This window comes from Argopecten irradians, chromosome 12 (assembly GCF_041381155.1).
Source record: "Argopecten irradians isolate NY chromosome 12, Ai_NY, whole genome shotgun sequence".
In the NCBI taxonomy this organism is placed as follows: Eukaryota; Metazoa; Mollusca; class Bivalvia; order Pectinida; family Pectinidae; genus Argopecten; species Argopecten irradians.
The window spans coordinates 11,367,548-11,394,335 of NC_091145.1; the positions used below are offsets into that span (position 1 = coordinate 11,367,548).

Sequence of the window (26,788 nt, forward strand, 5' to 3'; positions counted from 1 at the left end):
TTGACACTGTTTGAATGCTTTTATATGATATTCATTTTCACATCTCTGGGCTCGTAACAATGATAGACAAGTTGGTTTACATGTTTCAGGTAACATGATCGGTCTATTTGTAAACGCTGGCATGCTATGAGGGACCTATTAGAACAGATTCATTACAATACAATATCACACATGGACTGGAATGAAATTTCAGACCGCCAAGTTCGCACTGAGAAGTTTTTTTTATTAATTTATATAGCCCATACCGAGTGACCAACAGCCTGAGACAAGTTCATTTAGGCACAATGGAACTTCTTAAGACATTCTCCGAGGATTCATAAGGACTTTTGTTCTTACAGAGCTTATATTTCATATAGCTCTCATTTTAAGTTGATGTGAAACTTCTTCTGACAAAAGACTCTTTATTCTAGCCTGTGGCAATTAGACAGAGGCAAATGTTAGGTAAGTTTTGTTATAATTTCTGAAATGTTGGTTCTAATGGAACTTAATGATAGAACTTTCTTAAAACCGATAAATGATAAATTTACATCATTCACTTATTAATTAGTTCATTCATCCATTTATTCATCCATTCATTTGTACATCTGTACATCTATCCTTCTGTTCATTCTTGGTTATTTTGTCTTGATTGTATATTTGTTTATATTTATTTTTTTTGTCCTTTTTTCTCTCACTAATTCTAAAATATAGAGTTTGAAAGTGTAAGGTCGTATAACATTGTGTAAATGTCCAATTAATGGCTAGTATATCTCGATCAAAGTTGTCACAAAGTTCTTCATAGTTTAATATTGTTATTTGTTTCATAATTTGGCAAACAATTTATTATCGCATGAGAAATCTTAAAATGCACCTTGATTCAAACACATTAGCTCAAATGCATTTTATACCAAAAAAAACAACAAAGGAATTTTATTCATTTTATCTATAAGCAAATCTATACGCAAACATCTGTAAATTGACGCATTGCTTTACCTCAGAAAACGTATTGTTTTCTCTACACAGGCGTAAGTTATTATCAAAAGTGAAAGATTTTGTTACAAATTGGAAACATTTAAAACAGCTACTGCATTCTCAAAACTTTTCTAAAAAACTCCATTAATGGAAAAGTCTGAAACGAAATCACAAACCTTACTCTCTCTATAACCTTAAAAAGAAATTTGACCTTTACTCTCAAGGTGGATAATGATGACTTTTATTCTGCAGGGAATACAACCAAGCAAATCGCTAAAGAGTTTTTAAATTTTCACAAACATTTTGAAACAAGGTAGCTGCATATATATGTATATATATCTTCAGTAATGTAATAATATTAATGTCATATTTCTGTGAAATAAACAAATATAACAAACTTTTCTGAAAGAAAAACAGGTAATTGTATGGTCATATATTTTGTGAGCCTTAGCAATGCTGAATAAGTAATGATTTATTGGACAAATCGAAAAGAAAATAAGCTTGTGATGAAGCTCTGGTGTATCAGGATTCAAATTACCATTATACGATGCTACAATGGATCCACAGCCTTAAGCTGTATTTATTGGAATTTGATATATGATGCTAACAAATCAAAATAGTAGAACAAGTTTTCTGAGAGTGTATTAATACTGAAGCAATCCTCAAACCAAAATGTCCCGTATTAAATCATGACTATAATTATTGTCAGTGACTATAAGGACAGGTCTATGTACAAATAACACAGAGAAAATAATCATTTTAATTCATAATCAGAGAATTGAAGTCATGATTTGATATATGGAAGAGTTTGATTTAGGAACTGTTAGGTGACCAAATATGCAACCTGGGTCACAGTGGTTAGATGACATTACCACAAACCCTCTACCTCTGGGTCATGAGTTTGAATCCCATATGTCATGCAGGTACTGACCGTAATCGGTGATTTTTTGGGGGGAACTCCAGCTTTTCTTCACACCTCAACCAAACAGTCCTTAAATGACCCAGTGGATGTATGCAGGACGTTAAACGAACAAACTATATTACTTTTAGTTCCTATCACAATCTGGTTTTTTTTTTTCAAACTATCTTATTAAATAAAAAAAATTTAATTAGACAGCAGGCAAAGCCTATATATGCACTCTCATCAAATCTGATGAATGAAAATAATAATAATCTGATTACTCAAAATCGAACTAAATGAATCTTAACGTGTTTTTTCTCCATGCCTTGGAAACAGTCTTCCTGCAGCAAACATTGAAGATTAAGATAAACTCTGGTAGATAATTAATAAGATTAATTAGATGACTAATTTGGACTAAAAGTTAATAACCATAAGCCAAAATTTCCCAATATAATAATCCAAAGTTCTTTTACCCCCTCTGCCCACCACATCCTGTGTCATAGGTCTGGTTAAAAAACAATGCCTTGTCTAATTTACACAATACATAAGTTAGTTAGTCCAATTACTCATAAAATTAACAGTAATTTAATTAATGGAACCTTATTTTTTTATAGAATTATGCACTCATCTTTACAAGAAATAAATATAAAATTTTGTTTGAACTTATTTTTAGTTTTATAGAGTTAAAGAATTTTCTTTGAAAGATCAGATTACTTGAAGACATTGTAATTATCTAAACTAATTATCATAGAAATTGTTTTTAAATATTTTTTTTTGTCAATAAGACACAAAGAATATAAACACCCAGTAAATCAATTAGGCATGGTACCAAATGATCTCAGTAATCAAATATCTTTTTGTGTTAAACTGATATCAATTCTTTGAAACATAATAAATTAATTTTTTTTGTGATAATCAATCAAGATATTGAGAAACAAAGACAACACAGAGTATATTTGATTTATGTTATTTCATGCCCACGCAATGCACTTAATGTAAGTCAATCTGTTATATTTGTAGCTTTAAAATCTTTGATTTGAAATTGAAAGAAATAAGCCCAACATGAATGTCTGGCATTAATTCCGTAACACAATGAACTTATCATAAGTGTTTGAGCTAAAAACAAGAAATATATTCAGGAAAAATAGAAATAAAATTCACAGCCTGTCCCCTTTTGACATTTCTTTTCACTGTATTGTTCCATTTGCCTGCCCATCCCACTCCCTATACCCTCAAAGCCTATCATCTATATTTTTGCTCTTTTTTTGCCATCATGCAATTCACCCCTTTTCTTGCGTTCACTTTCCAAACTTTACCACAGTTTTTATTCCTTCTAATTGCCATTTACTGTCACCACTCTCACCAACCTGCCTACCCCCAATCTTCTTTCCCTTCCCAACTATTAGTTAGATTTTTTTTCAGAGACTTTGTCATTTCCATCTCTCCTGTAACAAGTTTTTTTTTTCAATTCTCCGACCTCCTCTTTCCTTTCTTAAACACCTATATATCTTATTCTTCCCTCCTCTTTTCTGCTATCTTTCATTCTCAAACTTCAAAACATGACTTGTCATCTAACTTTTTTCTATTTCATTCTAGGTCATCTCCCTAACAAAATATTCCCTCTCAAATATATTCCCCCCTGCCCATTTAATATTACCAACTGTTTTCCTAAACTTTCTACCTTCTCCCATCTTTGTAAACCATTCTCCCCCAAAACCCAGTCTCTCTTATAGCCTAGCTATTAGAGATGTTTCCAATCTAAACATTCCATACACTTAAAATTTTTGCCATTTCTGTAAATGTTTCTTTAGAAAAGACAGAATTCCATACAGCTGTACAGTGAAAGGTTTCAATAGGCCTCTTAAAAACCTTTTAAATGTAGTATCTAACAAGTAGAATTACTAATTACTATCTGAAACAGCTCACCTGTTCTTATTTCATTACCTGTTTTCATGACCATGTAACAAAAGAAAATACCTACAGATATTTTGTTTGATTTTATATTTCATTTATTTATATGGATCATGATATTAATTGCTTGTTTGATATAATGAAAAAAAAATAAGTTTCAACAGAGCCTCAGGAAATGTCTGAAAACATTACCTGTTACAGATTCCAGACATTTATGTGAGGACCTTGACCTTTTGATGGTAATGACCTCTGACAGAAGTTATTACCATGGCGATAATCCTAGGAATTCTCACCTGTCAGAACAACACACCTACCTGCTACCTATATACCTGTCTAAATGAATTTGCAAGAGATCTTGACCAGTATGTATAGGTTAATGACATACACCCCCTCATCCTCCACCCCCCATCCCCTATCCCCCCAAAAAACCCAATGTTTTAACAATTGAAATACGTTGAATAATATTCCAGCAACATTTGCTAATCAAGCTTTATTGTTTGCAATAGCTATATATATATCACCTTTGGTCTTACATCAATTCAACCTTGACCTTGACCTACTGTGTCCCTTTAATACCCTGTGTGACCTTTAATAATCCGGTATTGTTTTTGTACTTCAGGTAGTTGAAGTCAGACAGTTGACCTTTGACTTCATGTATAACAATGTATATGCCTTTTTTGAAAAATCTTCACAATTGACCTTTTATATAGAAAATATATACATGTATATGGCTCTGATCTTGCACCAGTCTATCCTTGACCTTAGATGTCTTGTGTTTATCCATTTTTGACCTTTGTGTTTGTCCTTCAGTCAGTTTAACCTTTAACCTTCAACCTGTTGTATATGGATATGTATACATGTCTTTCAAGCAGTCAGATGTATGAAATAGTTCATCCATGAAATAGTGTAATTATTATGGATAAAACAGTTGCTATGAAGTCATAGTCAAACCTAGAAACACATTTAGCTGTTTGATTTTAACATGCCCAAAATATGAATGGTACAAAAGAATGTGTATATTATGTTTTAAAGGACAATCTAATTGTAATATGATTTAAGAATTTTCATGGTCTTCATAATTCAGACATCTCATCTTTCTTCACTCATATAAACAGGTGCATGGTAGGCATCAGATTACAATCCTTTTCATATTTGTCATATATAAATATTAAATAACAGAAAAGTAAGGATGGTGACCTTCGATGACCCCTCTCTCTATATATACACAACCTGTTTATAGGTCAAAGGTCAGTGAAGGAATTTCTTCTTCAGGATTTGTTCATGTGTAACACTCATGAAGCAAAAGTGTCTCTAATTGATACCTGACAGTAAATTTAAATGTTATATACCTGCAATGTGAGTTTCCTGCAATGCTGAATGAACTCTAGGCTGATTGTGTATAATTTAAGAAGTTAATGGGAGAAATAAAACCACTGAACTTTGACCTCTTAGGAAACATGTATTATAATATCTTTACAATGATAACACACCCACTTATCTCATAATTTATGACAGAGCTTTTTTTATAACTTCATTAAAATCGTTTCCGAGTTACATATGTGCCAAATAAAAGATATGTGCCTTTCAGTTGTGTTAGCTGATTGTTGTGTCCATTGTGGATAATTTCGGGGCTCTATAGTCACAAGGTGGCACCATCGGCACCACCTGGAGCACCACTGGCACCACCAGCACCACTGGCACCACCTTCCACCAGCTTGCACTACCAGCACCATCATATTTACAACTGTTCTGTGTGGATATCATATTGAATCTATGGAAGCTTTGTAGAGGTGGTGGGAGGGGGAGGGACATAACTGGATATCATATTGAATCTATGGAAGCTTTGTAGAGGTGGTGGGAGGGGGAGGGACATAACTGGATATATATTGAATCTATGGAAGCTTTGTAGAGGTGGTGGGAGGGGGAGGGACATAACTGGATATGATATTGAATCTATGGAAGCTTTGTAGAGGTGGTGGGAGGGGGAGGGACATAACTGGATATGATATTGAATCTATGGAAGCTTTGTAGAGGTGGTGGGAGGGGGAGGGACATAACTGGATATGATATTGAATCTATGGAAGCTTTGTAGAGGTGGTGGGAGGGGGAGGGACATAACTGGATATGATATATTGAATCTATGGAAGCTTTGTAGAGGTGGTGGGAGGGGGAGGGACATAACTGGATATGATATTGAATCTATGGAAGCTTTGTAGAGGTGGTGGGAGGGGGAGGGACATAACTGGATATGATATTGAATCTATGGAAGCTTTGTAGAGGTGGTGGGAGGGGGAGGGACATAACTGGATATGATATTGAATCTATGGAAGCTTTGTAGAGGTGGTGGGAGGGGGAGGGACATAACTGGATATCATATTGAATCTATGGAAGCTTTGTAGAGGTGGTGGGAGGGGGAGGGACATAACTGGATATCATATTGAATCTATGGAAGCTTTGTAGAGGTGGTGGGAGGGGGAGGGACATAACTGGATATCATATTGAATCTATGGAAGCTTTGTAGAGGTGGTGGGAGGGGGAGGGACATAACTGGATATCATATTGAATCTATGGAAGCTTTGTAGAGGTGGTGGGAGGGGGAGGGACATAACTGGATATGCTACAACATTAACTCATTCACCCCTGAAAAAACATTTAGACTCTTCTACTTCAAGAACTGGAAGAGTCAATAATTGAATTGCAGGGGTGAACTCCTAAATCTACATGCACCCTAATGTTTTACATTAATGGTCACATGATATTTAGTTATAAGGTCAAGGTCATTTTGATGAACAACTTTGGTAACTGTCCACTTCAGCTTACTTCAACATGAGCTATTGTAAGAGATTAATAAAATCTTACATGGGGATGTCAGGTGGACAGGAATGTCTCAACCAAAGTGAAAGATTTTGGCTGATCAGCCCGAGGCTTGCCAGGAGTTGATGGTCAAAATCTTTCATGAGGGTTGTGATATCCCTGTCCACCTGACATGCCCGTGTTTGATTCTTTATCTCCCATATTTTAACGAGAAATGGTGAAAATTCAGTTGATATAACGTCCGTGTACATAAAAATGGTCATCGCATGTATTGATGCTGTCACTATCTAGTGTGTGAGCTGTCTTTTTCCTAACCCGGCAAAAGACAGAGTTATCTTTTCCCTAGCAACCACGGGATAAGCCCATCAAGAATGGGAGAAAAAGCTATTGTCCATTTTCTTGCATATAGTTCTTTTTAACAGCCTTTTGACAGAATTATTACAGAATAATATTTTTTAAATATATTTTCCTCTTTTAAAGAACAGGCCCTTTTAATTATTTCAACAGACCATATACATAGATCTCAATTAAGGAATCTAAAACCACAATGATTTAATTTCTGATTTTTGTCCAATTGCATTAATTCTCTCTAACATTCTTGAGATATTTCTTACAATCATCATTTTTCAGCTTTCTATAAACAAAATATCAACCAACATTTTCTGCTATATCAGCTGACATTTAACAAGTTTCTGAATATGTAAGATAATTTCAACAAACTATCAATTACAGGAAACATCTGAGACTGAAATCTAATATACCATAAGTGCATTAAAATAGGTGTTTTGTAACTTTTAGTATATAAACATGACGAGGAGTGATATATACATGACGTGAGGGTGTCATCAATATCGTGTGGATTGTACATTTGTTGTGTGCGCAATTACAAACAGGTGCATACAGGAAGGACACGACTGCAGCATGGATGTGCTGGGGTCACACGGGAAACCAGTTCTGGACCATCCTAAAAAATTTTAATTATTCAACAACACATCATGGAGAAATATTTACATTACTGAATCAAATGCAAGTTTTAATACACATACAGATTTTACTCAACAGTATACAGGAGCTCTTGTCCAGTTCATATAAATTATTTAGATTAGAAATATTTCTAAAATGCTGTGCATAAAATCGTTACAGAACCGACAATGGATATCACTATATCGCCCCAACCCGCCCAATTTCATGACAGGGACATAAAAACACCAAACAATAAGTAATTTGAGGTATTTTCATTTCTACACCGAATATTGGCAAGAATTACAGTTTGTACAGAAAACATGTGTGAGGCTGGATTTTGCTATCAATGACATTTGTACATCTTTATCTTCTAAGATGAAACATAAAGGTCAAATCCCAAAGTCAACTACGTACAATATTCGATGTGAGTAGGAGTGTACTCACTACTGTACCTCGTGGCTAGTGTATGTAATACAGTTACACCTCTACTAAGTGACCGGTACATCAGTACTGAGTGACCAGTACATTATTTACAATGGCGGACAATCCGTCAACATGATACATATTCTTGCAATCAATTGTCTATACCTGCCACCTGACTAAATATACCACCTGTCAACATCTTTCAACTGAATAAATATACTGATTTCAAGTGTCTATAAATACAAATGGACACCTGTTTCATCCAAGACGTTTTTATACACTGATGAAATTTGTTTTTAAATTGCTCATTTCGAACCATATGCAAGTGGTCTTATTAAACAGGTGGTCTTTATACAGAGGTGGTCTTTAAGGCAGGTTTCACTTTATATCTATCGGCAGTCTATACCTACCACCTGTCTATACCTACCATCTGTCTATACCTACCATCTCTTAACTACCACTTGTCTATACCTACCATCTGTTCTTAACTACCACCTGTCTATACCTACCACCTGTCTATACCTACCGCCTGTCTATAACTTCCACCTGTCCATAACTACCACCTGTCTATATCTACCATCTGTTTATAACTACCACCTGTCTATACTTACCACCTGTCTATAACTACCACCTGTCTATACCTACCATCTGTTTATAACTACCACCTGTCTAAAACAACACCTTCATACAAAGACCACCTGTCAATACAGGCCACCCATCTAAAACAACACCTTCATACAAAGGCCACCTGTCAATACAGGCCACCCATCTAAAACAACACATTCATACAAAACCACCTGTCAATACAGACCACCTATCTAAAACAACACCTTCATACAAATGCCACCTGTGTCAATACAGGCCACCCATCTAAAACAACACATTCATACAAAACCACCTGTCAATACAGACCACCTATCTAAAACAACACCTTCATACAAAGACCACCTGTCAATACAGGCCACCAATCTAAAACAACAATTCATACAAAACCACCTGTCAATACAGACACCTATCTAAAACACACCTGTACAAATGCCACCTGTCAATACAGCCATCTAAAACAACACATTCATACAAAGACCACCTGTCAATACAGACCATCCATCTAAAACAACACATTCATACAAAGACCACCTGTCAATACTGACCACCCATCTAAAACAACACCTTCATACAAAGACCACCTGTCAATACGGGCCACCTATCTAAAACAACACCTTCATACAAAGACCACCTGTCAATACTGACCACCCATCTAAAACAACACCTTCATACAAAGACCACCTGTCAATACTGACCACCCATCTAAAACAACACCTTCATACAAAGACCACCTGTCAATACAGACCACCCATCTAAAACAACACCTTCATACAAAGACCACCTGTCAATACAGACCACCTATCTAAAACACAGTCATACAAAGACCACCTGTCAATACAGACCACCTATCTAAAACACAGTCATACAAAGACCACCTGTCAATACAGATCACCTATCTAAAACAACACCTTCATACAAAGACCACCTGTCAATACAGACCACCCAACTAAAACACAGTCATACAAAGACCACCTGTCAATACAGACCACCTATCTAAAACAACACCTTCATACAAAGACCACCTGTCAATACAGACCACCCATCTAAAACAACACCTTCATACGAAGACCACCTGTCAATACAGACCACCCATCTAAAACAACACCTTCATACAAAGACCACCTGTCAATACAGACCACCCATCTAAAACAACACCTTCATACAAAGACCACCTGTCAATACAGACCACCCATCTAAAACAACACAGTCATACAAAGACCACCTGTCAATACTGACCACCCATCTAAAACAACACATTCATACAAAGACCACCTGTCAATACTGACCACCCATCTAAAACAACACCTTCATACAAAGACCACCTGCCAATATAGACCACCCATCTAAAACAACAGTCATACAAAGACCATCTAAAACAACACCTTCATACAAAGACCACCTGTCAATACAGGCCACCTATCTAAAACACAGTCATACAAAGACCACCTGTCAATACAGGCCACCTATCTAAAACACAGTCATACAAAGACCACCTGTCAATACAGATCACCTATCTAAAACAACACCTTCATACAAAGACCACCTGTCAATACAGGCCACCCATCTAAAACACAGTCATACAAAGACCACCTGTCAATACTGACCACCCATCTAAAACAACACCTTCACAAGTGTCTATAAATACAAATGGACACCTGTTTCATCCAAGACGTTTTTATACACTGATGAAATTTGTTAAATTGCTCATTTCGAACCATATGCAAGTGGTCTTATTAAACAGGTGGTCTTTATACAGAGATGGTCTTTAAGGCAGGTTTCACTTTATATCTATCGGCAGTCTATACCTACCACCTGTCTATACCTACCATCTCTTAACTACCATTTGTCTATACCTACCATCTGTTCTTAACTACCACCTGTCTATACCTACCACCTGTCTATAACCTACGCCTGTCTATACCTATTGTTCTTAACTTCCACCTGTCTATACCTACCATCTCTATAACTACCACCTGTCTATACCTACCATCTGTTCTTAACTACCACCTGTCTATACCTACCACCTGTCTATACCTACCACCTGTCTATACCTACCACCTGTCTATAACTACCACTCTTAACTACCACTTGTCTATACCTACCATCTGTTCTTAACTACCACCTGTCTATACCTACCACCTGTCTATACCTACCGCCTGTCTATAACTTCCACCTGTCCATAACTACCACCTGTCTATATCTAGCATCTGTTTATAACTACCACCTGTCTATACTTACCACCTGTCTATAACTACCACCTGTCTATACCTACCATCTGTCTATAACTACCACCTGTCTATACTTACCACCTGTCTATAACTACCACCTGTCTATAACTACCACCTGTCTAAACCTACCATCTGTTTCATACAAACCATCTGTCTAAATACAGGCCACCTGTCTATAAAACAACCACCTTCATACAAAGACCACCTGTCTATACATACCACTTGTCTATAACTACCTTAACTCTGTATATAACTACCACCTGTCAATACAGACCACCCATCTAAAACACAGTCATACAAATGCCACCTGTCAATACAGACCACCCATCTAAATTAACACCTTCATACAAAGGCCACCTGTCAATACGGACCACCCAACTAAAACACAGTCATACAAAGACCACCTGTCAATACAGACCACCTATCTAAAACAACACCTTCATACAAAGACCACCTGTAAATACAGACCACCCATCTAAAACAACACAGTCATACAAAGACCACCTGTCAATACTGACCACCTATCTAAAACAACACCTTCATACAAAGGCCACCTGTCAATACAGACCACCCATCTAAAACACAGTCATACAAAAACCACCTGTCAATACATACCACCCAACTAAAACACAGTCATACAAAGACCACCTGTCAATACAGACCACCTATCTAAAACAACACCTTCATACAAAGACCACCTGTCAATACTGACCACCTATCTAAAACAACACCTTCATACAAAGACCACCTGTCAATACAGACCACCCATCTAAAACAACACAGTCATACAAAGACCACCTGTCAATACAGACCACCCATCTAAAACAACACCTTCATACAAAGGCCACCTGTCAATACAGACCACCCATCTAAAACAACACCTTCATACAAAGACCACCTGTCAATACAGACCACCCATCTAAAACAACACCTTCATACAAAGACCACCTGTCAATACAGACCACCTATCTAAAACAACACCTTCATACAAAGACCACCTGTCAATACAGGACCACCCATCTAAAAAACACCTTCATACAAAGACCACCTGTCAATACAGACCACCCATCTAAAACAACACCTTCATACAAAGACCACCTGTCAATACAGACCACCCATCTAAAACAACACCTTCATACAAAGACCACCTGTCAATACAGACCACCTATCTAAAACAACACCTTCATACAAATGCCACCTGTCAATACAGGCCACCCATCTAAAACAACACATTCATACAAAACCACCTGTCAATACAGACCACCTATCTAAAACAACACCTTCATACAAAGACCACCTGTCAATACAGCCACCCATCTAAAACAACACTCATCATCATACAAATCTAAACAACCTCAACACATCAATAAGACCACCCATCTAAAACAACACATTCATACAAAGACCACCTGTCAATACAGACCACCCATCTAAAACAACACCTTCATACAAAGACCACCTGTCAATACAGACCACCCATCTAAAACAACACCTTCATACAAAGACCACCTGTCAATACGACCACCATCAAAAACAACACCTTCATACAAAGACCACCTGTCAATACTGACCACCCATCTAAAACAACACCTTCATACAAAGACCACCTGTCAATACTGACCACCCATCTAAAACAACACATTCATACAAAGACCACCTGTCAATACAGACCACCCATCTAAAACAACACCTAAACCTCATACGAAAAACCACCTGTCAATACAGACCACCTATCTAAAACACACTCATACAAAGACCACCTGTCAATACAGACCACCTATCTAAAACAACACCTTCATACAAAGACCACCTGTCAATACAGACCACCACTAAAACACAGTACATACAAGACCACCTGTCAATACAGCACCTATCTAAAACAACACCTTCATACGAAGACCACCTGTCAATACAGACCACCCATCTAAAACAACACCTTCATACAAAGACCACCTGTCAATACAGACCACCCATCTAAAACAACACCTTCATACAAAGACCACCTGTCAATACTGACCACCCATCTAAAACAACACCTTCATACAAAGACCACCTGTCAATACAGACCACCCATCTAAAACAACACCTTCATACAAAGACCACCTGTCAATACAGACCACCCATCTAAAACAACACCTTCATACAAAGACCACCTGTCAATACAGACCACCCATCTAAAACAACACCTTCATACAAAGACCACCTGTCAATACAAAGACCACCTGTCAATACAGACCACCCATCTAAAATAATACCTTCATACAAAGACCACCTGTCAATACAGACCACCCATTTAAAACAACACCTTCATACAAAGACCACCTGTCAATACGGGCCACCCATCTAAAACAACACAGTCATACAAAGACCACCTGTCAATACTGACCACCCATCTAAAACAACACCTTCATACAAAGACCACCTGCCAATATAGACCACCCATCTAAAACAACACCTTCATACAAAGACCACCTGTCAATACTGACCACCCATCTAAAACAACACCTTCATACAAAGACCACCTGTCAATACAGACCACCCATCTAAAAACACCTTCATACAAAGGCCACCTGTCAATACAGACCACCCATCTAAAACACAGTCATACAAAGACCACCTGTCAATACAGACCACCCATCTAAAACAACACCTTCATACAAAGACCACCTGTCAATACTGACCACCCATCTAAAACAACACCTTCATACAAAGACCACCTGTCAATACAGACCACCCATCTAAAACAACAGTCATACAAAGACCACCTGTCAATACTGACCACCCATCTAAAACAACACCTTCATACAAAGACCACCTGTCAATACAGACCACCCATCTAAAACAACACCTTCATACAAAGACCACCTGTCAATACTGACCACCCATCTAAAACAACACCTTCATACAAAGACCACCTGTCAATACTGACCACCCATCTAAAACAACACCTTCATACAAAGACCACCTGTCAATACAGACCACCCATCTAAAACACAGTCATACAAAGACCACCTGTCAATACTGACCACCCATCTAAAACAACACATTCATACAAAGACCACCTGTCAATACAGACCACCCATCTAAATCAATACCTTCATACAAAGACCACCTGCCAATATAGACCACCCATCTAAAACAACAGTCATACAAAGACCACCTGTCAATACTGACCACCCATCTAAAATAACACCTTCATACAAAGGCCACCTGTCAATACAGACCACCCATCTAAAACACAGTCATACAAAGACCGCCTGTCAATACAGGCCACCCATCTAAAACACATTCATACAAAGACCACCTGTCAATACTGACCACCCATCTAAAATAACACCTTCATACAAAGACCACCTGTCAATATACCACCCATCTAAACATACTTCATACAAAGACCACCTGTCAATACTGACCACCCATCTAAACAAACCTTCATACAAAGACCACCTGTCAATACAGACCACCCATCTAAAACAACACCTTCATACAAAGACCACCTGTCAATACAGACCACCCATCTAAATCAATACCTTCATACAAAGACCACCTGCCAATATAGACCACCCATCTAAATCAACACCTTCATACAAAGACCACCTGTCAATACTGACCACCCATCTAAAACAACACCTTCATACAAAGACCACCTGTCAATACTGACCACCCATCTAAAACAACACCTTCATACAAAGATCATCTTCCAATACAGACCACCCATCTAAACACCTTCATACAAAGACCACCTGTCAATATAGACCACCCATCTAAATCAATACCTTCATACAAAGACCACCTGTCAATACAGACCACCCATCTAAAACAATACCTTCATACAAAGACCACCTGTCAATACAGACCACCCATCTAAATCAATACCTTCATACAAAGACCATCTCCCAATACTGACCATTTAAAAAAAATAATAGCATTAATCCAGATTACTGAGATGTTTCACTATGTGTGGGCATGGAGAGCATATAACAGTCCTATTTCCTCATACTTAACATACTATGTTAACAACCCGACCACAATTCTCGTGGAGTCTCCAACTTCAAGTGAATCCACTTTCATTGAAAACGCTGTGAAATGTGTGTGGCCACCAAGAATGTAGTTTTTAAAAAGAATTCATACTATTAAACGTAAAAACGTAAAATTGAGAAAAATTTAGATAATGTATTTCGTTATTTCACATCCTTCAACACGTATCTATTTTAAGAGTTCTTCCTAATATGGAGATGAAGATTAAGTGTTGTTTTTCACAGTATGACGCCAAAGAAGTAATTCGCCAAGACAAATAGGAAGAGGAGTCTCGCTATCTCCTTCCTTCTGTATTGTCAAGTTTCCTGTATACAAGATATATATAAACATTATCACGCTATCTACAAGATGTTGACAGGGGCTGCATCATTCTGACTTAATGTCGAGAACCACTTGACCTCGAGGCCGTATGAAGTCACAAACGCAGTAAGAAAACCTCCCAAATTGATAAGCTACAATACAGTGGGCTAACGGAGATACATGTATACCATGTAGTAATACTACAGTATCTTTTAATAGACCGCCAAGTGGATTCCGGTAAAACCTCGAAAGTTTGACGTCAGGAATTTTATGAATGAATTAAAACTCTTGGCAGGCTTATATAAGGCGAGGATTGACTTTTAAAGATTCAGAGTTCAGACTGAGCTGTTATAGCTATGACAGTGTAGCTAACTTCCTGCATTTATATATACCACAACTTCTAACAGTTTAGTATTAGAACTCCGATAAGTCATTATCTAAGTGTGAGTGAATTGTAAAACTCTAGAGTAAGCAGCACCAAAGTTTAAAAAGTCTCCGTGGCAAATCTGGGCACTGTTCCCAAACGTAAGATATATCGACTATGAACAGGTGAGTATCAAATCTGCTATAGACTGCCATTTACAACCAATTATATACCTTTACAAATTCTTTGTAACGTTTCATACCTCATAAATACCGCATGTGTTATTAACCTGTAAAATACCTAGATCGGTTTTAATTAATTATAATGAGTTCTCGTTTCAATTACAACTGCCCCATTCAGGTATGCATACCAGTCACAGGGTCAAATTTCAACATTTTTCTCTTGGTATGCTTGATAAAAAAAATTTCATTGTGCAATGTCTAATTGTATTATTTATTAGCTGTCATGTGATTTAGACATAGGTTACGAAAATCAATTTCAGTCCTTTGATCTGAAGTGTTTGAGGTAGTTCGTTTTACACCAAGGGAATATATCTGTCAGGTTGGGTAAAGGACTTCTGCATGAGCTCAACATATTATTATGGATTTGCCACTAACAGAGATTTATTTGTTTTAACATCTTTATTGATATTTCAGATATTTCAGTCATGTTCACTCATCATTTTCTATTTATCAAATTGTAATCTTGGTTTTATTGTAAAGCACTTAATATCATTTTATCATTAATAATTGTATTTGAGCGGCAGGAAATTAAAAGCATCTGAGCTTGAAAAATGATATTGTACACTTATCATAATTTCATGAGCGCATGACGATAATATTTTACATGGTCAGTGTCATAGAAATTCTTTAATTGTTTGTGCACACTCAAAAAGTAATTAGAGAGATTTTGTTAAGATTTTTTTGCAGAATATTAAGTCATATGGTCACTTCTAAACTTTGTAAATTGGCATGTATATATAAAAAATCTTCTACATGATGTGTGCATGTATCAGTGATCGACTTTCTTGCCTCTTTTGATGTCATCCACAGTTTCCATATAACTACAATATCATAAAAAGCATATATGTTGTTCAGACTCCCGAAGGAAATCGTGACAATACATAAAACATGGAAGGTGTAGATTTAATCAAGATTACAGTATATTGTATACCGACAACAGTATCTGTCGCTGATGTATGCTCCTTTTTCTACAAGGTTACGTACATGTACACATATCGATACTCGCCGTCTGACAATGGAGGGCGTGAGTAAGAGTTTGTATCGTAAAACTGATACAATCACCCTTTCCCCCCTCCCCTCTTTGTCAAATGACTTCGAACACACACAGTTAATAAATAACAACTATGCAATCTAAAATGCAGACACTTTAAAAATTGAAACATGCATTGAAAGCCAGACAATATAAGCCCATTGATTGGGGGACACAAGACGTTTATGGTATAATCAATGCAGTTTATTCAACGCAGGTAAAATGTGTCGTGCTTTTAATGCTACGACAAGGATCTGCGGTGATACCTGCTTATCGTCATTTCTAGGGAACCTGTAAGAGATATATGGAGAAAATTTAAGGAATAGGCTGAGTCATGTAGTTGGTAGGTAAACCACTAACTATTTTTCAATGCTATTACGGATTGCGGTGAGACCTCTGTATCGCCATTTCTAGGGAAATTGTTAGATGGTCAGACAAAATCTTAGAATAGGCTGAGTCATATAGTTGGTAAACCACTGTCTATTAGCTCAAGTCAATTACATAACAAGACAAATAAGGATATAAACAATCAAAACAGGTCGGAACATCAGCTAGCTGACGTCTATTTCACATCCCAGTAAAAGTTTGTAAATTCATAAACAGCTCTCAACCTATATATGTAGAAGTATAGATGTTTTACCAGGTAAGTATGTAAGATATGTGTAAATATATTCTAGACACCCCAGCTCCTCTGAAACTGAGCTGTACAATGCTGAGCCGAACCATTAGCCACATAAATAAATGCCTATCATAATCGTCATTGTATAAATAAGCATTGGGGAATGCCACTAGTTCTAGCCCTGTCAGTCAACAGGCGGGATGGGGTGTAGTAGCGTTAGCATGAATGGGATAACTGCCAAATACATAGTAAGTACGCTACACACTGACTACTCTTTATAAGTAAGCCAGCCGTGTTCCGAGATAGTACAAGTACAAACGGTTCTACGTAATCCAGGCCTCTGCTAACCGAAATCATTTAACGCCTGGAGAGTCTTGACATTTTCTGCATGCTTCTGGAATGATAATCTGTAGTTTTACCAGATCTTGTTTTTTTTTCATTTTCCAGAAGTTCAGTGTGAATTAGGATACCTGGGTTGATATACCTTACCTGGCAGTTGTAACTCGTTTGTAACTCGGATACAGGTGTAACAAGGATTATCTACATGCAGAACATCTGTATGTAAAGAGGTGTAAATTGGATTACTCTTCTGTTTTACACCTAGTTGTAACTTTGGATTACCTACCTGTGTTAGCTGGTTTACCTGAGAATTTTGTACAGGTGTAACTAGGATTATCTACATATGCTACCTGGACGTTTCAAACAGGTGTAACTTGAATCATCTACTTGCGTACCTGGATGCTGTGAACAGGTGTAAAACCTGTTGTGTTATTTAATTAAGAGGACTAATTAACAATATGGAAGTACTATTGTTTCTATCTGTATTACTGTTTTCTCTGAGAGAAACATTAGCGTGCTCCTGTTTACCGGCCCATGGACAGGACATTTACTGTCGCTCGGACTTCAGTAAGTACAACTTTGATCTTTTATTTCAAATATATACCTTATTTATAAGTTTAATGTCTTATTTATACTCTGTTCCATAAAATTATCAATTAGTTATTAGAACTGACCACACATCTTGGTACTAGGTAAGTTGGGTATGGAGAAGAAGTTGTTGAAAGATTAACACATTTAACACTTATGACCTTGACAGATAACCAATTCATCTAAAATCAGTCCTATGTCTGATGGTTATTAAGTTTTTCCTGACATGCATTTGATTTATTTGACCTTTTAAGTAAGTCAATGTCATTAACATGAATAAATCCTTTCCTATATGTCCAAATACAATATGCAATTGCCAAAAATATGAATATTGGCATCTTGGTTGATAAAAAATTGCAAGAAATAGGTCAAGGTTTGCAAGACGTAGGTCAAGGTCATTCAAGGAGGGTTTTAAATGCTGCACTTTCAAATCCAGATGGACTCATTTAAATGACTCAATATTTAATGTGATAAAGTTACAGGGTCCAGATTAAGGCCCCTAGGGAACTGGTTGGGATTCTAGTACAGCATGGTTCCTTTTATCTTAGGTTGAAATAAGTTGCCCAATCTTTTATTTTCTATTTTAAACCTCACAATACTTTACAACGGTTTCATAAACAGACATGGTAATATTGAAACTGTTTTCCATTCAATTTGCCGTTTCCTGCTTGATCTTTCTCATAACCTATACTCAGTATTTCAATGACTTAAATTATTTCTGAATATATTTAGTGTATCATGTTTCATTTCAGACATGAATGAAACTAGTGTATATTTATATGTAATGCTGGGCGGTGTCTGTACAGGTGTAGTAAAGTTTTCTGCACAGAGTCCACAGAGAATAAACACATCATTAATTTACTCACGTTATGAGGAAATGGGTTTTAATTGTAAAACAATGGACAGTTTACGGAAGCAGTGAAGGGTGCTAAAATAAATGGGAATGCTAAAGGAAATTGTGTTAATGGCTATGTATCATTAATAATTAAATTGATGTGTGATTTACAACAAGCTGACAACAAAGGTCCAATAGGCCTGTATTGGTCAACATACAAAAATTACTAGAGTAGCATTATGATATGTAAGAGACTGATATGAGGTCTCTAGGCCTTTTTCTTATTGATTATTTTCCCCTTATTGATAAATCCTTTATCCTTTTAGATATATTTGGCCTTGAATGAAGGCCAAGGTCATTCATTTCAGCAAACTTGGCTGCCCTTCACCTAAGGATGCTATATGTTCATTATGTTTAAGGCCTTACAGATTCTTATTCATTGGTAATAAGATAGAAAATGTGTTGGATATCATATAGCTCAAATTTCTTGGGGGAAAATCAACTTAAGCCATTAAGTGAAAACCTTTAACTTGAGTGTTAAGGAAATGACTTAAGATTTGACTTAAGTGGGTACTATTTGTTTCAAGAAATTGAGGCCAGCTGCTAAAATATAATATTCCAGGAAGTACATAGCTAGATTGGAGTGCATTTATAAACAGATATGGGCTAACTGTTGAGATAATGCTATGGTACAATAGAGTCACAAAAGTACATAATATGTAATATGTACATTATTTCATTATCGAGTGGCTACCGACAGCCAGATTTATGAGTTTTCATAGGAACCAAGTTTTAATGCTTTTCCAATACATCTATTGAGGATGACTTCAAAGAACAAGAATGGTTTAATGTTAAGATTGTTGGACAATATATTACTCACATTGCTTTAACAAAATCAATAGCAATATATATATATATATAGTTTGCTTTACAAGAAACACTTTAATGTCAAGACATTTCGACTCCAAACCTATTGGGAGTCTTTAATAGATCTCTGGCAGAAAGTGATGGTCATACTGAAGTTTAAACAACAGATAGAAATATCCAATTATTGTGGTAGAATGAAAATTATAAAAAAAAAAGATCAATTGATTGTATCATCAGGAGTTGTTTCATCAACCTGACACATTTCTACACAGCTAATGCTAGCTCGCCAAAATAACCTGATTCAGCTTTACACAATACTACAGAGCCAGCCCAAATAAACTTGTAATCATCTAGACCACGATCCACAACTAGTTCTATCATTTTGATCCTCTTTGATTGAAGAGTTCCAAAGATTGTACAAAGGGAGAGAACTCTGTTAGTCAATCAGGCTGTTTGTAAAACATGTAGATTGGGAGTGATTTGGGCGTTTGTTATAATAGGCTAGCTTCTATATAAAAAGGCTGAGGTTTCCTGTACATGATACATCAAGCAAATGATAGCATGTCTTCAATTTATAAACATCTTATAAATTACACATCAAGTAATTGGACTTTAGAAAAGTAGCAGTTGGTAATTTGTTTAATTAGAACGTAAGAATATGTGTACCAGCATTTCACGATTAAACAGAATGTTGTATTGCCTGTCAGCAGAAAATGTATATTATCAAAGTAAACAATTTCCTCCTTAAAACCACATGTGATTTTCTTTCACCTTTTTATGATAATTAAACTTACTGTTTCTGGTCCCTTTACCTCCAAGTTCTTCTTTTAGCAAAATAAATTGTTTCAACTGATAGACAAGAACCTTAACAGGAGTTGTGGCCCTTTATCTTACAAATTCTTCTTCTTATAACAAATAGTCCCTGGTAGACATGACATCCAGCAATCAACAATAATAATGAGAGATAACCATTCACAAACCATTCTGATCTTAATTACACTAACCAGTTAAATGTTTAATGAAGCAACAAATCCCCGACAATACAATAGTTTTCTGTCTCTACAATTGTATTACTACAATTTCAATTGATCGGGGAGGGAGCGAGTGGGGAAGGGGGGCCGGGAGAGAGAGCATATATAGATAGCATTATCCATTTCTGTCCTGTCCTATACCCTTATGTCATGTCTCTTCTTGACTTGTTGGTTATCTCCCTTAGTTTTGTGTAATTTTCATGGTTATCTCCCTTGTCCTGTTTTTATTTTGTCAGAGAACAGTTTTAAAACTAAAAGTATTTTTATTCTTATTTCAGTTCTGGTAGCGACAGTAAAAGCCGAGAAGAACATTTATGGCCGACACGACACCAATAATGAGCTACCCATGTCAAACGTCGATTTCGTCAGCGGTGCGTTTGATACTCGGATACCAATCGAACGGCATTACAGAGTTAGAGTTCATCGCACTTTCAAAGTAAGATTTACCTACCAAATCTTAGAATATCAAAAAATTACCACTGGAGATATATTTGAACTATTCTAATTCAGAGACTGGAAAAGTTCATTATGAATTTTAAGGGATGAACAAGTTAACTTAAATGGCAATTTTAACATTTCTTTCATGAAATTTAATATTTGAATGATTTTTATGGTCAAACAATGCTGTGATAAAATTAAAGCTTGCCATAATACATAAGAAATATTACAAACTCTAAAACAATATAATCTAAAATTACACAAAATTAATGTCGTTTCTTGAGACTATATTCACAGATGACTGATTAGACTATACAATGACTAAATCGTAATTAAAACAGTTTGCAAACCAGTTACTTAAGTCAATGGCTGATGATATTTTTCTCTCCACAGGGAAATCTCAACAAGGACTACCAGAGAGCCCTGAAGAAATACCTGTATACTGGTGGCTCCGACGCCGCATGTGGGGTCATGCTGAAGCACCGCAAAACTTATCTTTTATCAGGTAAATCCTATTAGTCATTCCTTCAGCTCATCTAAAATACATCATGTCTGTACAATGAAATATCATTTTCACTTTTTCACCTTTGCAAATTTATTGGATTTGCATAGGCAAAAAGGTATTAAGAAACAATTTTATGTTTTGATTTGTATCTCCTCTCATATTAAGCTAAATGTCATATATCATATACCTAGTTACTTAACTGAATAAGCACTAAAATGAAAATAAAATGACTAATTGTTAAAACATTGGTTTAAATGTTACCAGACATGCTTATTGCTAGAAATGAGGTTATTATCAGGGAGAAACGGCTTATTTTCAGTAATATGATGTTATAACTATGCAGATAAGCAAATAAGGTTTATTTTGAAATGAGGGCAAATATTAAGCTTATTGCCATCATGGATCAATGGTCAATCATGGCTTATTATATAATATAGGCTTCTCATGAGAGTTACGATTACCAGACAACAATTTGTAATTATTAAAATGTGTTCACATACTTAAAATACATACCATGTAAAAATCAGAAGTATAAATAACGTTCCTAAAACACAAACCATGTATATAGGTTGTAACAGAAGTGTATAGCCGAGCTTTATCTATTTCAGGTACGATCCGAAACAATCAACTGTGGATTAATCGGTGCGGCTGGGTCCAGGAGTACAAAACTCTCAACCTTCACCAGAAGAAGTTCCTCAAGTTCAAATACAAACATAACTGTGACTGTAAAGTGAGTATAAATGAATAAACCATTTACCTCCCCACCCCCCACTCCCCCCCCCCACCCCCCTCCCTCTTGTGCCTCCAGGTCTTCTCCTCCTTACTCCAGTAGCAGACTTTTTCCACTATATTCTACACATACTCACTTTCAATTTTTACAATGGATTTCAGGTTTTATATTCATATAGCATTAACATATATATATCTATGACATTTACAAGTGAACTTTTTCATGAAGATTTTACAACCTCAAATGTGAAAACATAATTTATTGATAATTCAAGGTCATCATTTTGTAAACTGTTTTTATTTCAAATTTGGATTATCATCCCCAAAAAAATTTGAGAGTTTCTTTCATTTTTCCTTCAATAATCCTATTTTCTCATGAAATGTCCATTTCATGCTATGACAAAACTTTAGTACCATCCGATTTTGAAATCTCATACTGAGACTTTCAACTGAGTGTGTGCATGCACCGGTTCAACTACTCTGTGACCCTGTGACACCGGAAAATATCCCCCTCCCCTCCCACTTCAACCATCTCCCCTCCCTCTTTGACCCTCTCCCCACCCCCTCGACAAACAGACTGCACACATGTAGGTGCTTCAGAACATTTAATGTCGAAATATTACACATCAGGAATATTGAATTTCGTGAAAATCAAATTTCAAATCTGAATCTGTGCAACCTTGAAGACCAAATCAATTTCCTTCTAAAAGTAAACTTACAGACGTCTATGTTCAAACCTTGTTATATCTTCTTCTTTTATGCTATCTCTTATCTTTGAAATTTTACCTTATTTCAACAGATATGATAAAAAAATTGAGTTAAGTTAGCGTATTGGCGCCAACGTCTGAGTATTTTGCCTTTTCAGTAAAGAGAGTATGTACTAGAACTCTAAAAATCTATAACTGTTCTTGGGGGGAAAAAATGAGAAAAAAAAATATTTGTTTGTCCTAAAATCCAATAAATATTTGTAATATACCATTTTGTTTATCAGTGGTGTTTATGTTTCTGAGACATCAAAGGATTCTGATAGAAATTATAAATAATTAGAGACTAGAAACTGGCCATATTGCATTTCAAACAGCTTCCATACCCCGCAATCAACATCTACGCACTTCACTTTCAAGTCGTTCATAAAACTTTTTCTCTTGTGATAAATTTTGAACTTTCAAACTATATATAGATTTAATGTACCACATAAGAAGTTATACAATATGCCTAAAGTCTACTCATTCCAATCCTATTTTTTGCCAATGTGTGAAAAAAATATCTTTCCTTTAAAGTCCATTTTGTTTGAAGTTTAAAGATACACAGAACAATGTGTATGATAGCCAACACATTTAATTGCTATTACTCAGAATGGCGACTTTTCTGACCCATATCTTCTGAGCGGAGTCTATCTAAGGAATTATTCTAAACACACCCTATGAAAGGTGAATATCAAAGCCAGTCGAGATATCCTATCAGTCCTTTACATAGTTGATCCGTACCTTAATTACTGGCCTTAAGTCACTTTCTCCTTTTTACCGTGCCCCTTATGGTTTTTATTTAACATTCTGTCTACGTTACATTCACATTTTCTACTCGTTAGAAACTTATTGTCATCATGTTTCACCAAATCATTAACATACCTTTCATTTTTCATCGACTTTTTCTATCTCCTTGTTAATTCTTTTCAATATCGTTTTTCTTAATTTTCACTATTTTTTTTAAAACTCATAGCTTACCAATTTGAATCTTGACTTCAATTCAATTTTTTTCAATATGAATTTTGGTCAATTGAATTATCAGTACAAAATTAAATATAACAAAATTTCTTTATGATTTATTGACATAAAATTGTTGTGTTTTATAATTGTCCCCAACTCTTCCCTTCCACACTCTGCCTTTTGGGTTTTTTTAATTTATAAATTACAAGACAATATCTATCTTTACACATAGTCATCCCATATGTGACCGTACGTTTAATACAGTCTTTATTTAGCCTCCATCAACCGAGCTGACATGTTATGATATTATGATAACCCGCTCAAACTTTTGGCATTCCGTATAGTCAAAATAACAAGATATGTCTCCGATATGTTCTGCCTCATTATACTATTTAATTAGACCTAATTAAGCATTCTTCAATGACCCTTAACAGACAATGGACTAATTAAACCGCTAATTTATAACAATGGTGTCTCTCATTATTTTTTGCCTAGGTGACCACCTGCTTCGGTACGTATTGCCCTGGAGCCCGAAGACTCTTTCGCCGCGATTTTTGCAAATACCAGCCAAACTGGACACAGGATTGCTACCAACGTCACGGTCAGTGCGTTAGAAAGGAAGGAGTATGTCAGTGGAAGAAAAACAACCAGTTCAAAGTGTGTTTGAAACAAAATGAAGAACCATTTCCCTGGATGAAGAGGCACCTTTTACCCATCGGACCGGAGGTTCCTCCCGAAACGAGTAATGAATCAAACGGTCATAGTAGTCCAAATTTCCCTGGGTATCAAGAACCATGAGACACTCATCATTCTCTAGATATTTATAAAACTTTAAAACAATTGTGACAGGAAATATCCTGGTTATGACTATGCAGATAGCATAGGTGTGATAGAGTTGTCCCCCTTGGACTAGCAATGCGGTTGTGTACAACGGCAGCATCAATACTTTTTACATTGGAGTGTACCATGTATACTTTTTTGTGAATCTGTGATAAAAAATGAGATTGGATGTATTCTTCCAACTTCAAAGAGCAGCTCTGATCCAGATCAGACAAACATTGTATGCATGCAAGCTCCACAAAGACACAGATTCAGGACTCTAGACATTTATGCGTGAATGACTCGATCTGATCAAGAAAAGAGTGTTAAAAATTCTTATTAGACAAGTAAGCATAGAGATATTCAAGGAGCAGCTGAAACTATGATTTCAGGAAAAGTTCTACTTAATTCTGCTTTTAGAAACTGAAATGAAATATTATAACAGTAAAATAACAAAATCAATTTTTTTTTTCATATATGCAGACAATTTACAAACTAACAAAAAGTTTGTAGGTTATGATTTTCTTGAAGAAAATTGTAGATAGAAATTACACTAATGACAATATGTAACTCAACAAGTTAACTGTTGCTCCTATTTGTAATATAAAAATTATGTTATATGTTTGTATATATAATAATAAATATTGGTCCTCAAAAGTCTATTATTATACATTGTAGTTCATCTCAGTAATATTTCAGAGAAAAATTCCTTATCGTATCTTTAATTCAAACCAGCATTCATTACATTCTACAATTCAACTGCTTATAAGTTGAATGGAAAAATAATAGGGCACCATGTTCATTTGGAGTTAATTTGTTAGATATTCATATCCTCATTCAATAATCATAGTCACATGTACGACCAGCATCAAGATAAAATTTGGGTATATTGTCCAAATACTTAATCTTCTTTATAATGGTTACTAATATGTTTTAATTTTTTCATTAAATGATGTATTACATATATTGACCCCGATTTCACAAAATAAACTGACTTTAGTCAGAATTTTTCACATAAGTTGCATGAGGAGAAAAACTTTTGACGAAAGTCTTCACTTTTGTTTCGAGAAATTGGAGCAAGGTACACTTTTAATCTGATAGGTTTTGAAAAAATTGTAACAATTTTTCATTTTCTATCTTAAAATATACCATATCAGATACTAAAGATGAATCGTCATTATCCTAACAAATAAAATAATAAGCTAAGTTCTGATTAAAATAAAATTGGTGTTCATATTCATATTTCACATTTTATGTTCAGGAAATAATAATTTTTTCAATTTTATCATGGACAATACTACATTCTGTGGTTCAAATGAATAAAGGGAGATAACTCCTTTTAGGAAATGTACATACATACATACTGTACATATGTAAGTTATCATGTTTTTATTGTGTACATTAGTTTTAATTGTAATCAAATACTTTTCAATTGTAGTAAATTTGTTTGAGTTACGATAATATTGTATTGTAAACTGAGTTTTATAACTGTAATAAAATGTGTTGTAACATGACATCAGGGTGAAGTCTCTTTATTTCAT

At 35.7% G+C, this 26,788-nt stretch overlaps 2 protein-coding genes across 7 annotated transcripts in view; one reads left to right on the top strand and one right to left on the bottom strand.

Moving 5' to 3' along the window:
- Nucleotides 1-26,761, top strand: LOC138304768 (metalloproteinase inhibitor 2-like). Of its 5 annotated transcripts, none has more exons than XM_069245028.1 (6): nucleotides 1-441; nucleotides 17,838-18,296; nucleotides 21,329-21,486; nucleotides 21,882-21,993; nucleotides 22,602-22,723; nucleotides 24,924-26,761. In XM_069245028.1, exons 2-6 carry the CDS (start codon nucleotides 18,188-18,190, stop codon nucleotides 25,224-25,226), a joined length of 804 nt encoding a protein of 267 aa, XP_069101129.1. In that variant the 5' UTR covers nucleotides 1-441; nucleotides 17,838-18,187; the 3' UTR covers nucleotides 25,227-26,761. The 5 variants fall into 5 exon arrangements, with proteins under 5 accessions (XP_069101129.1, XP_069101128.1, XP_069101132.1 ...); XM_069245027.1 differs by lacking the exon at nucleotides 1-441 and adding an exon at nucleotides 15,298-15,684; XM_069245031.1 differs by lacking the exon at nucleotides 1-441 and adding an exon at nucleotides 16,989-17,114.
- Nucleotides 1-26,788, bottom strand: part of LOC138304767 (synapsin-like) — a 141,749-nt gene that overhangs the window by 49,517 nt on the left and 65,444 nt on the right. The gene's annotated exons all lie outside the window — the stretch shown is intronic.

What these genes read in the sequence shown, in the direction of transcription:
- LOC138304768 (XM_069245028.1), top strand. Translation starts at nt 18,188, where the DNA reads ATGGAAGTACTATTGTTTCTATCTGTATTACTGTTTTCTCTGAGAGAA. An exon ending in TTACTGTCGCTCGGACTTCA is followed by an intron (nt 18,297 to 21,328) that starts GTAAGTACAACT and finishes TTCTTATTTCAG; the next exon opens with TTCTGGTAGCGACAGTAAAA. An exon ending in GAGTTCATCGCACTTTCAAA is followed by an intron (nt 21,487 to 21,881) that starts GTAAGATTTACC and finishes TTCTCTCCACAG; the next exon opens with GGAAATCTCAACAAGGACTA.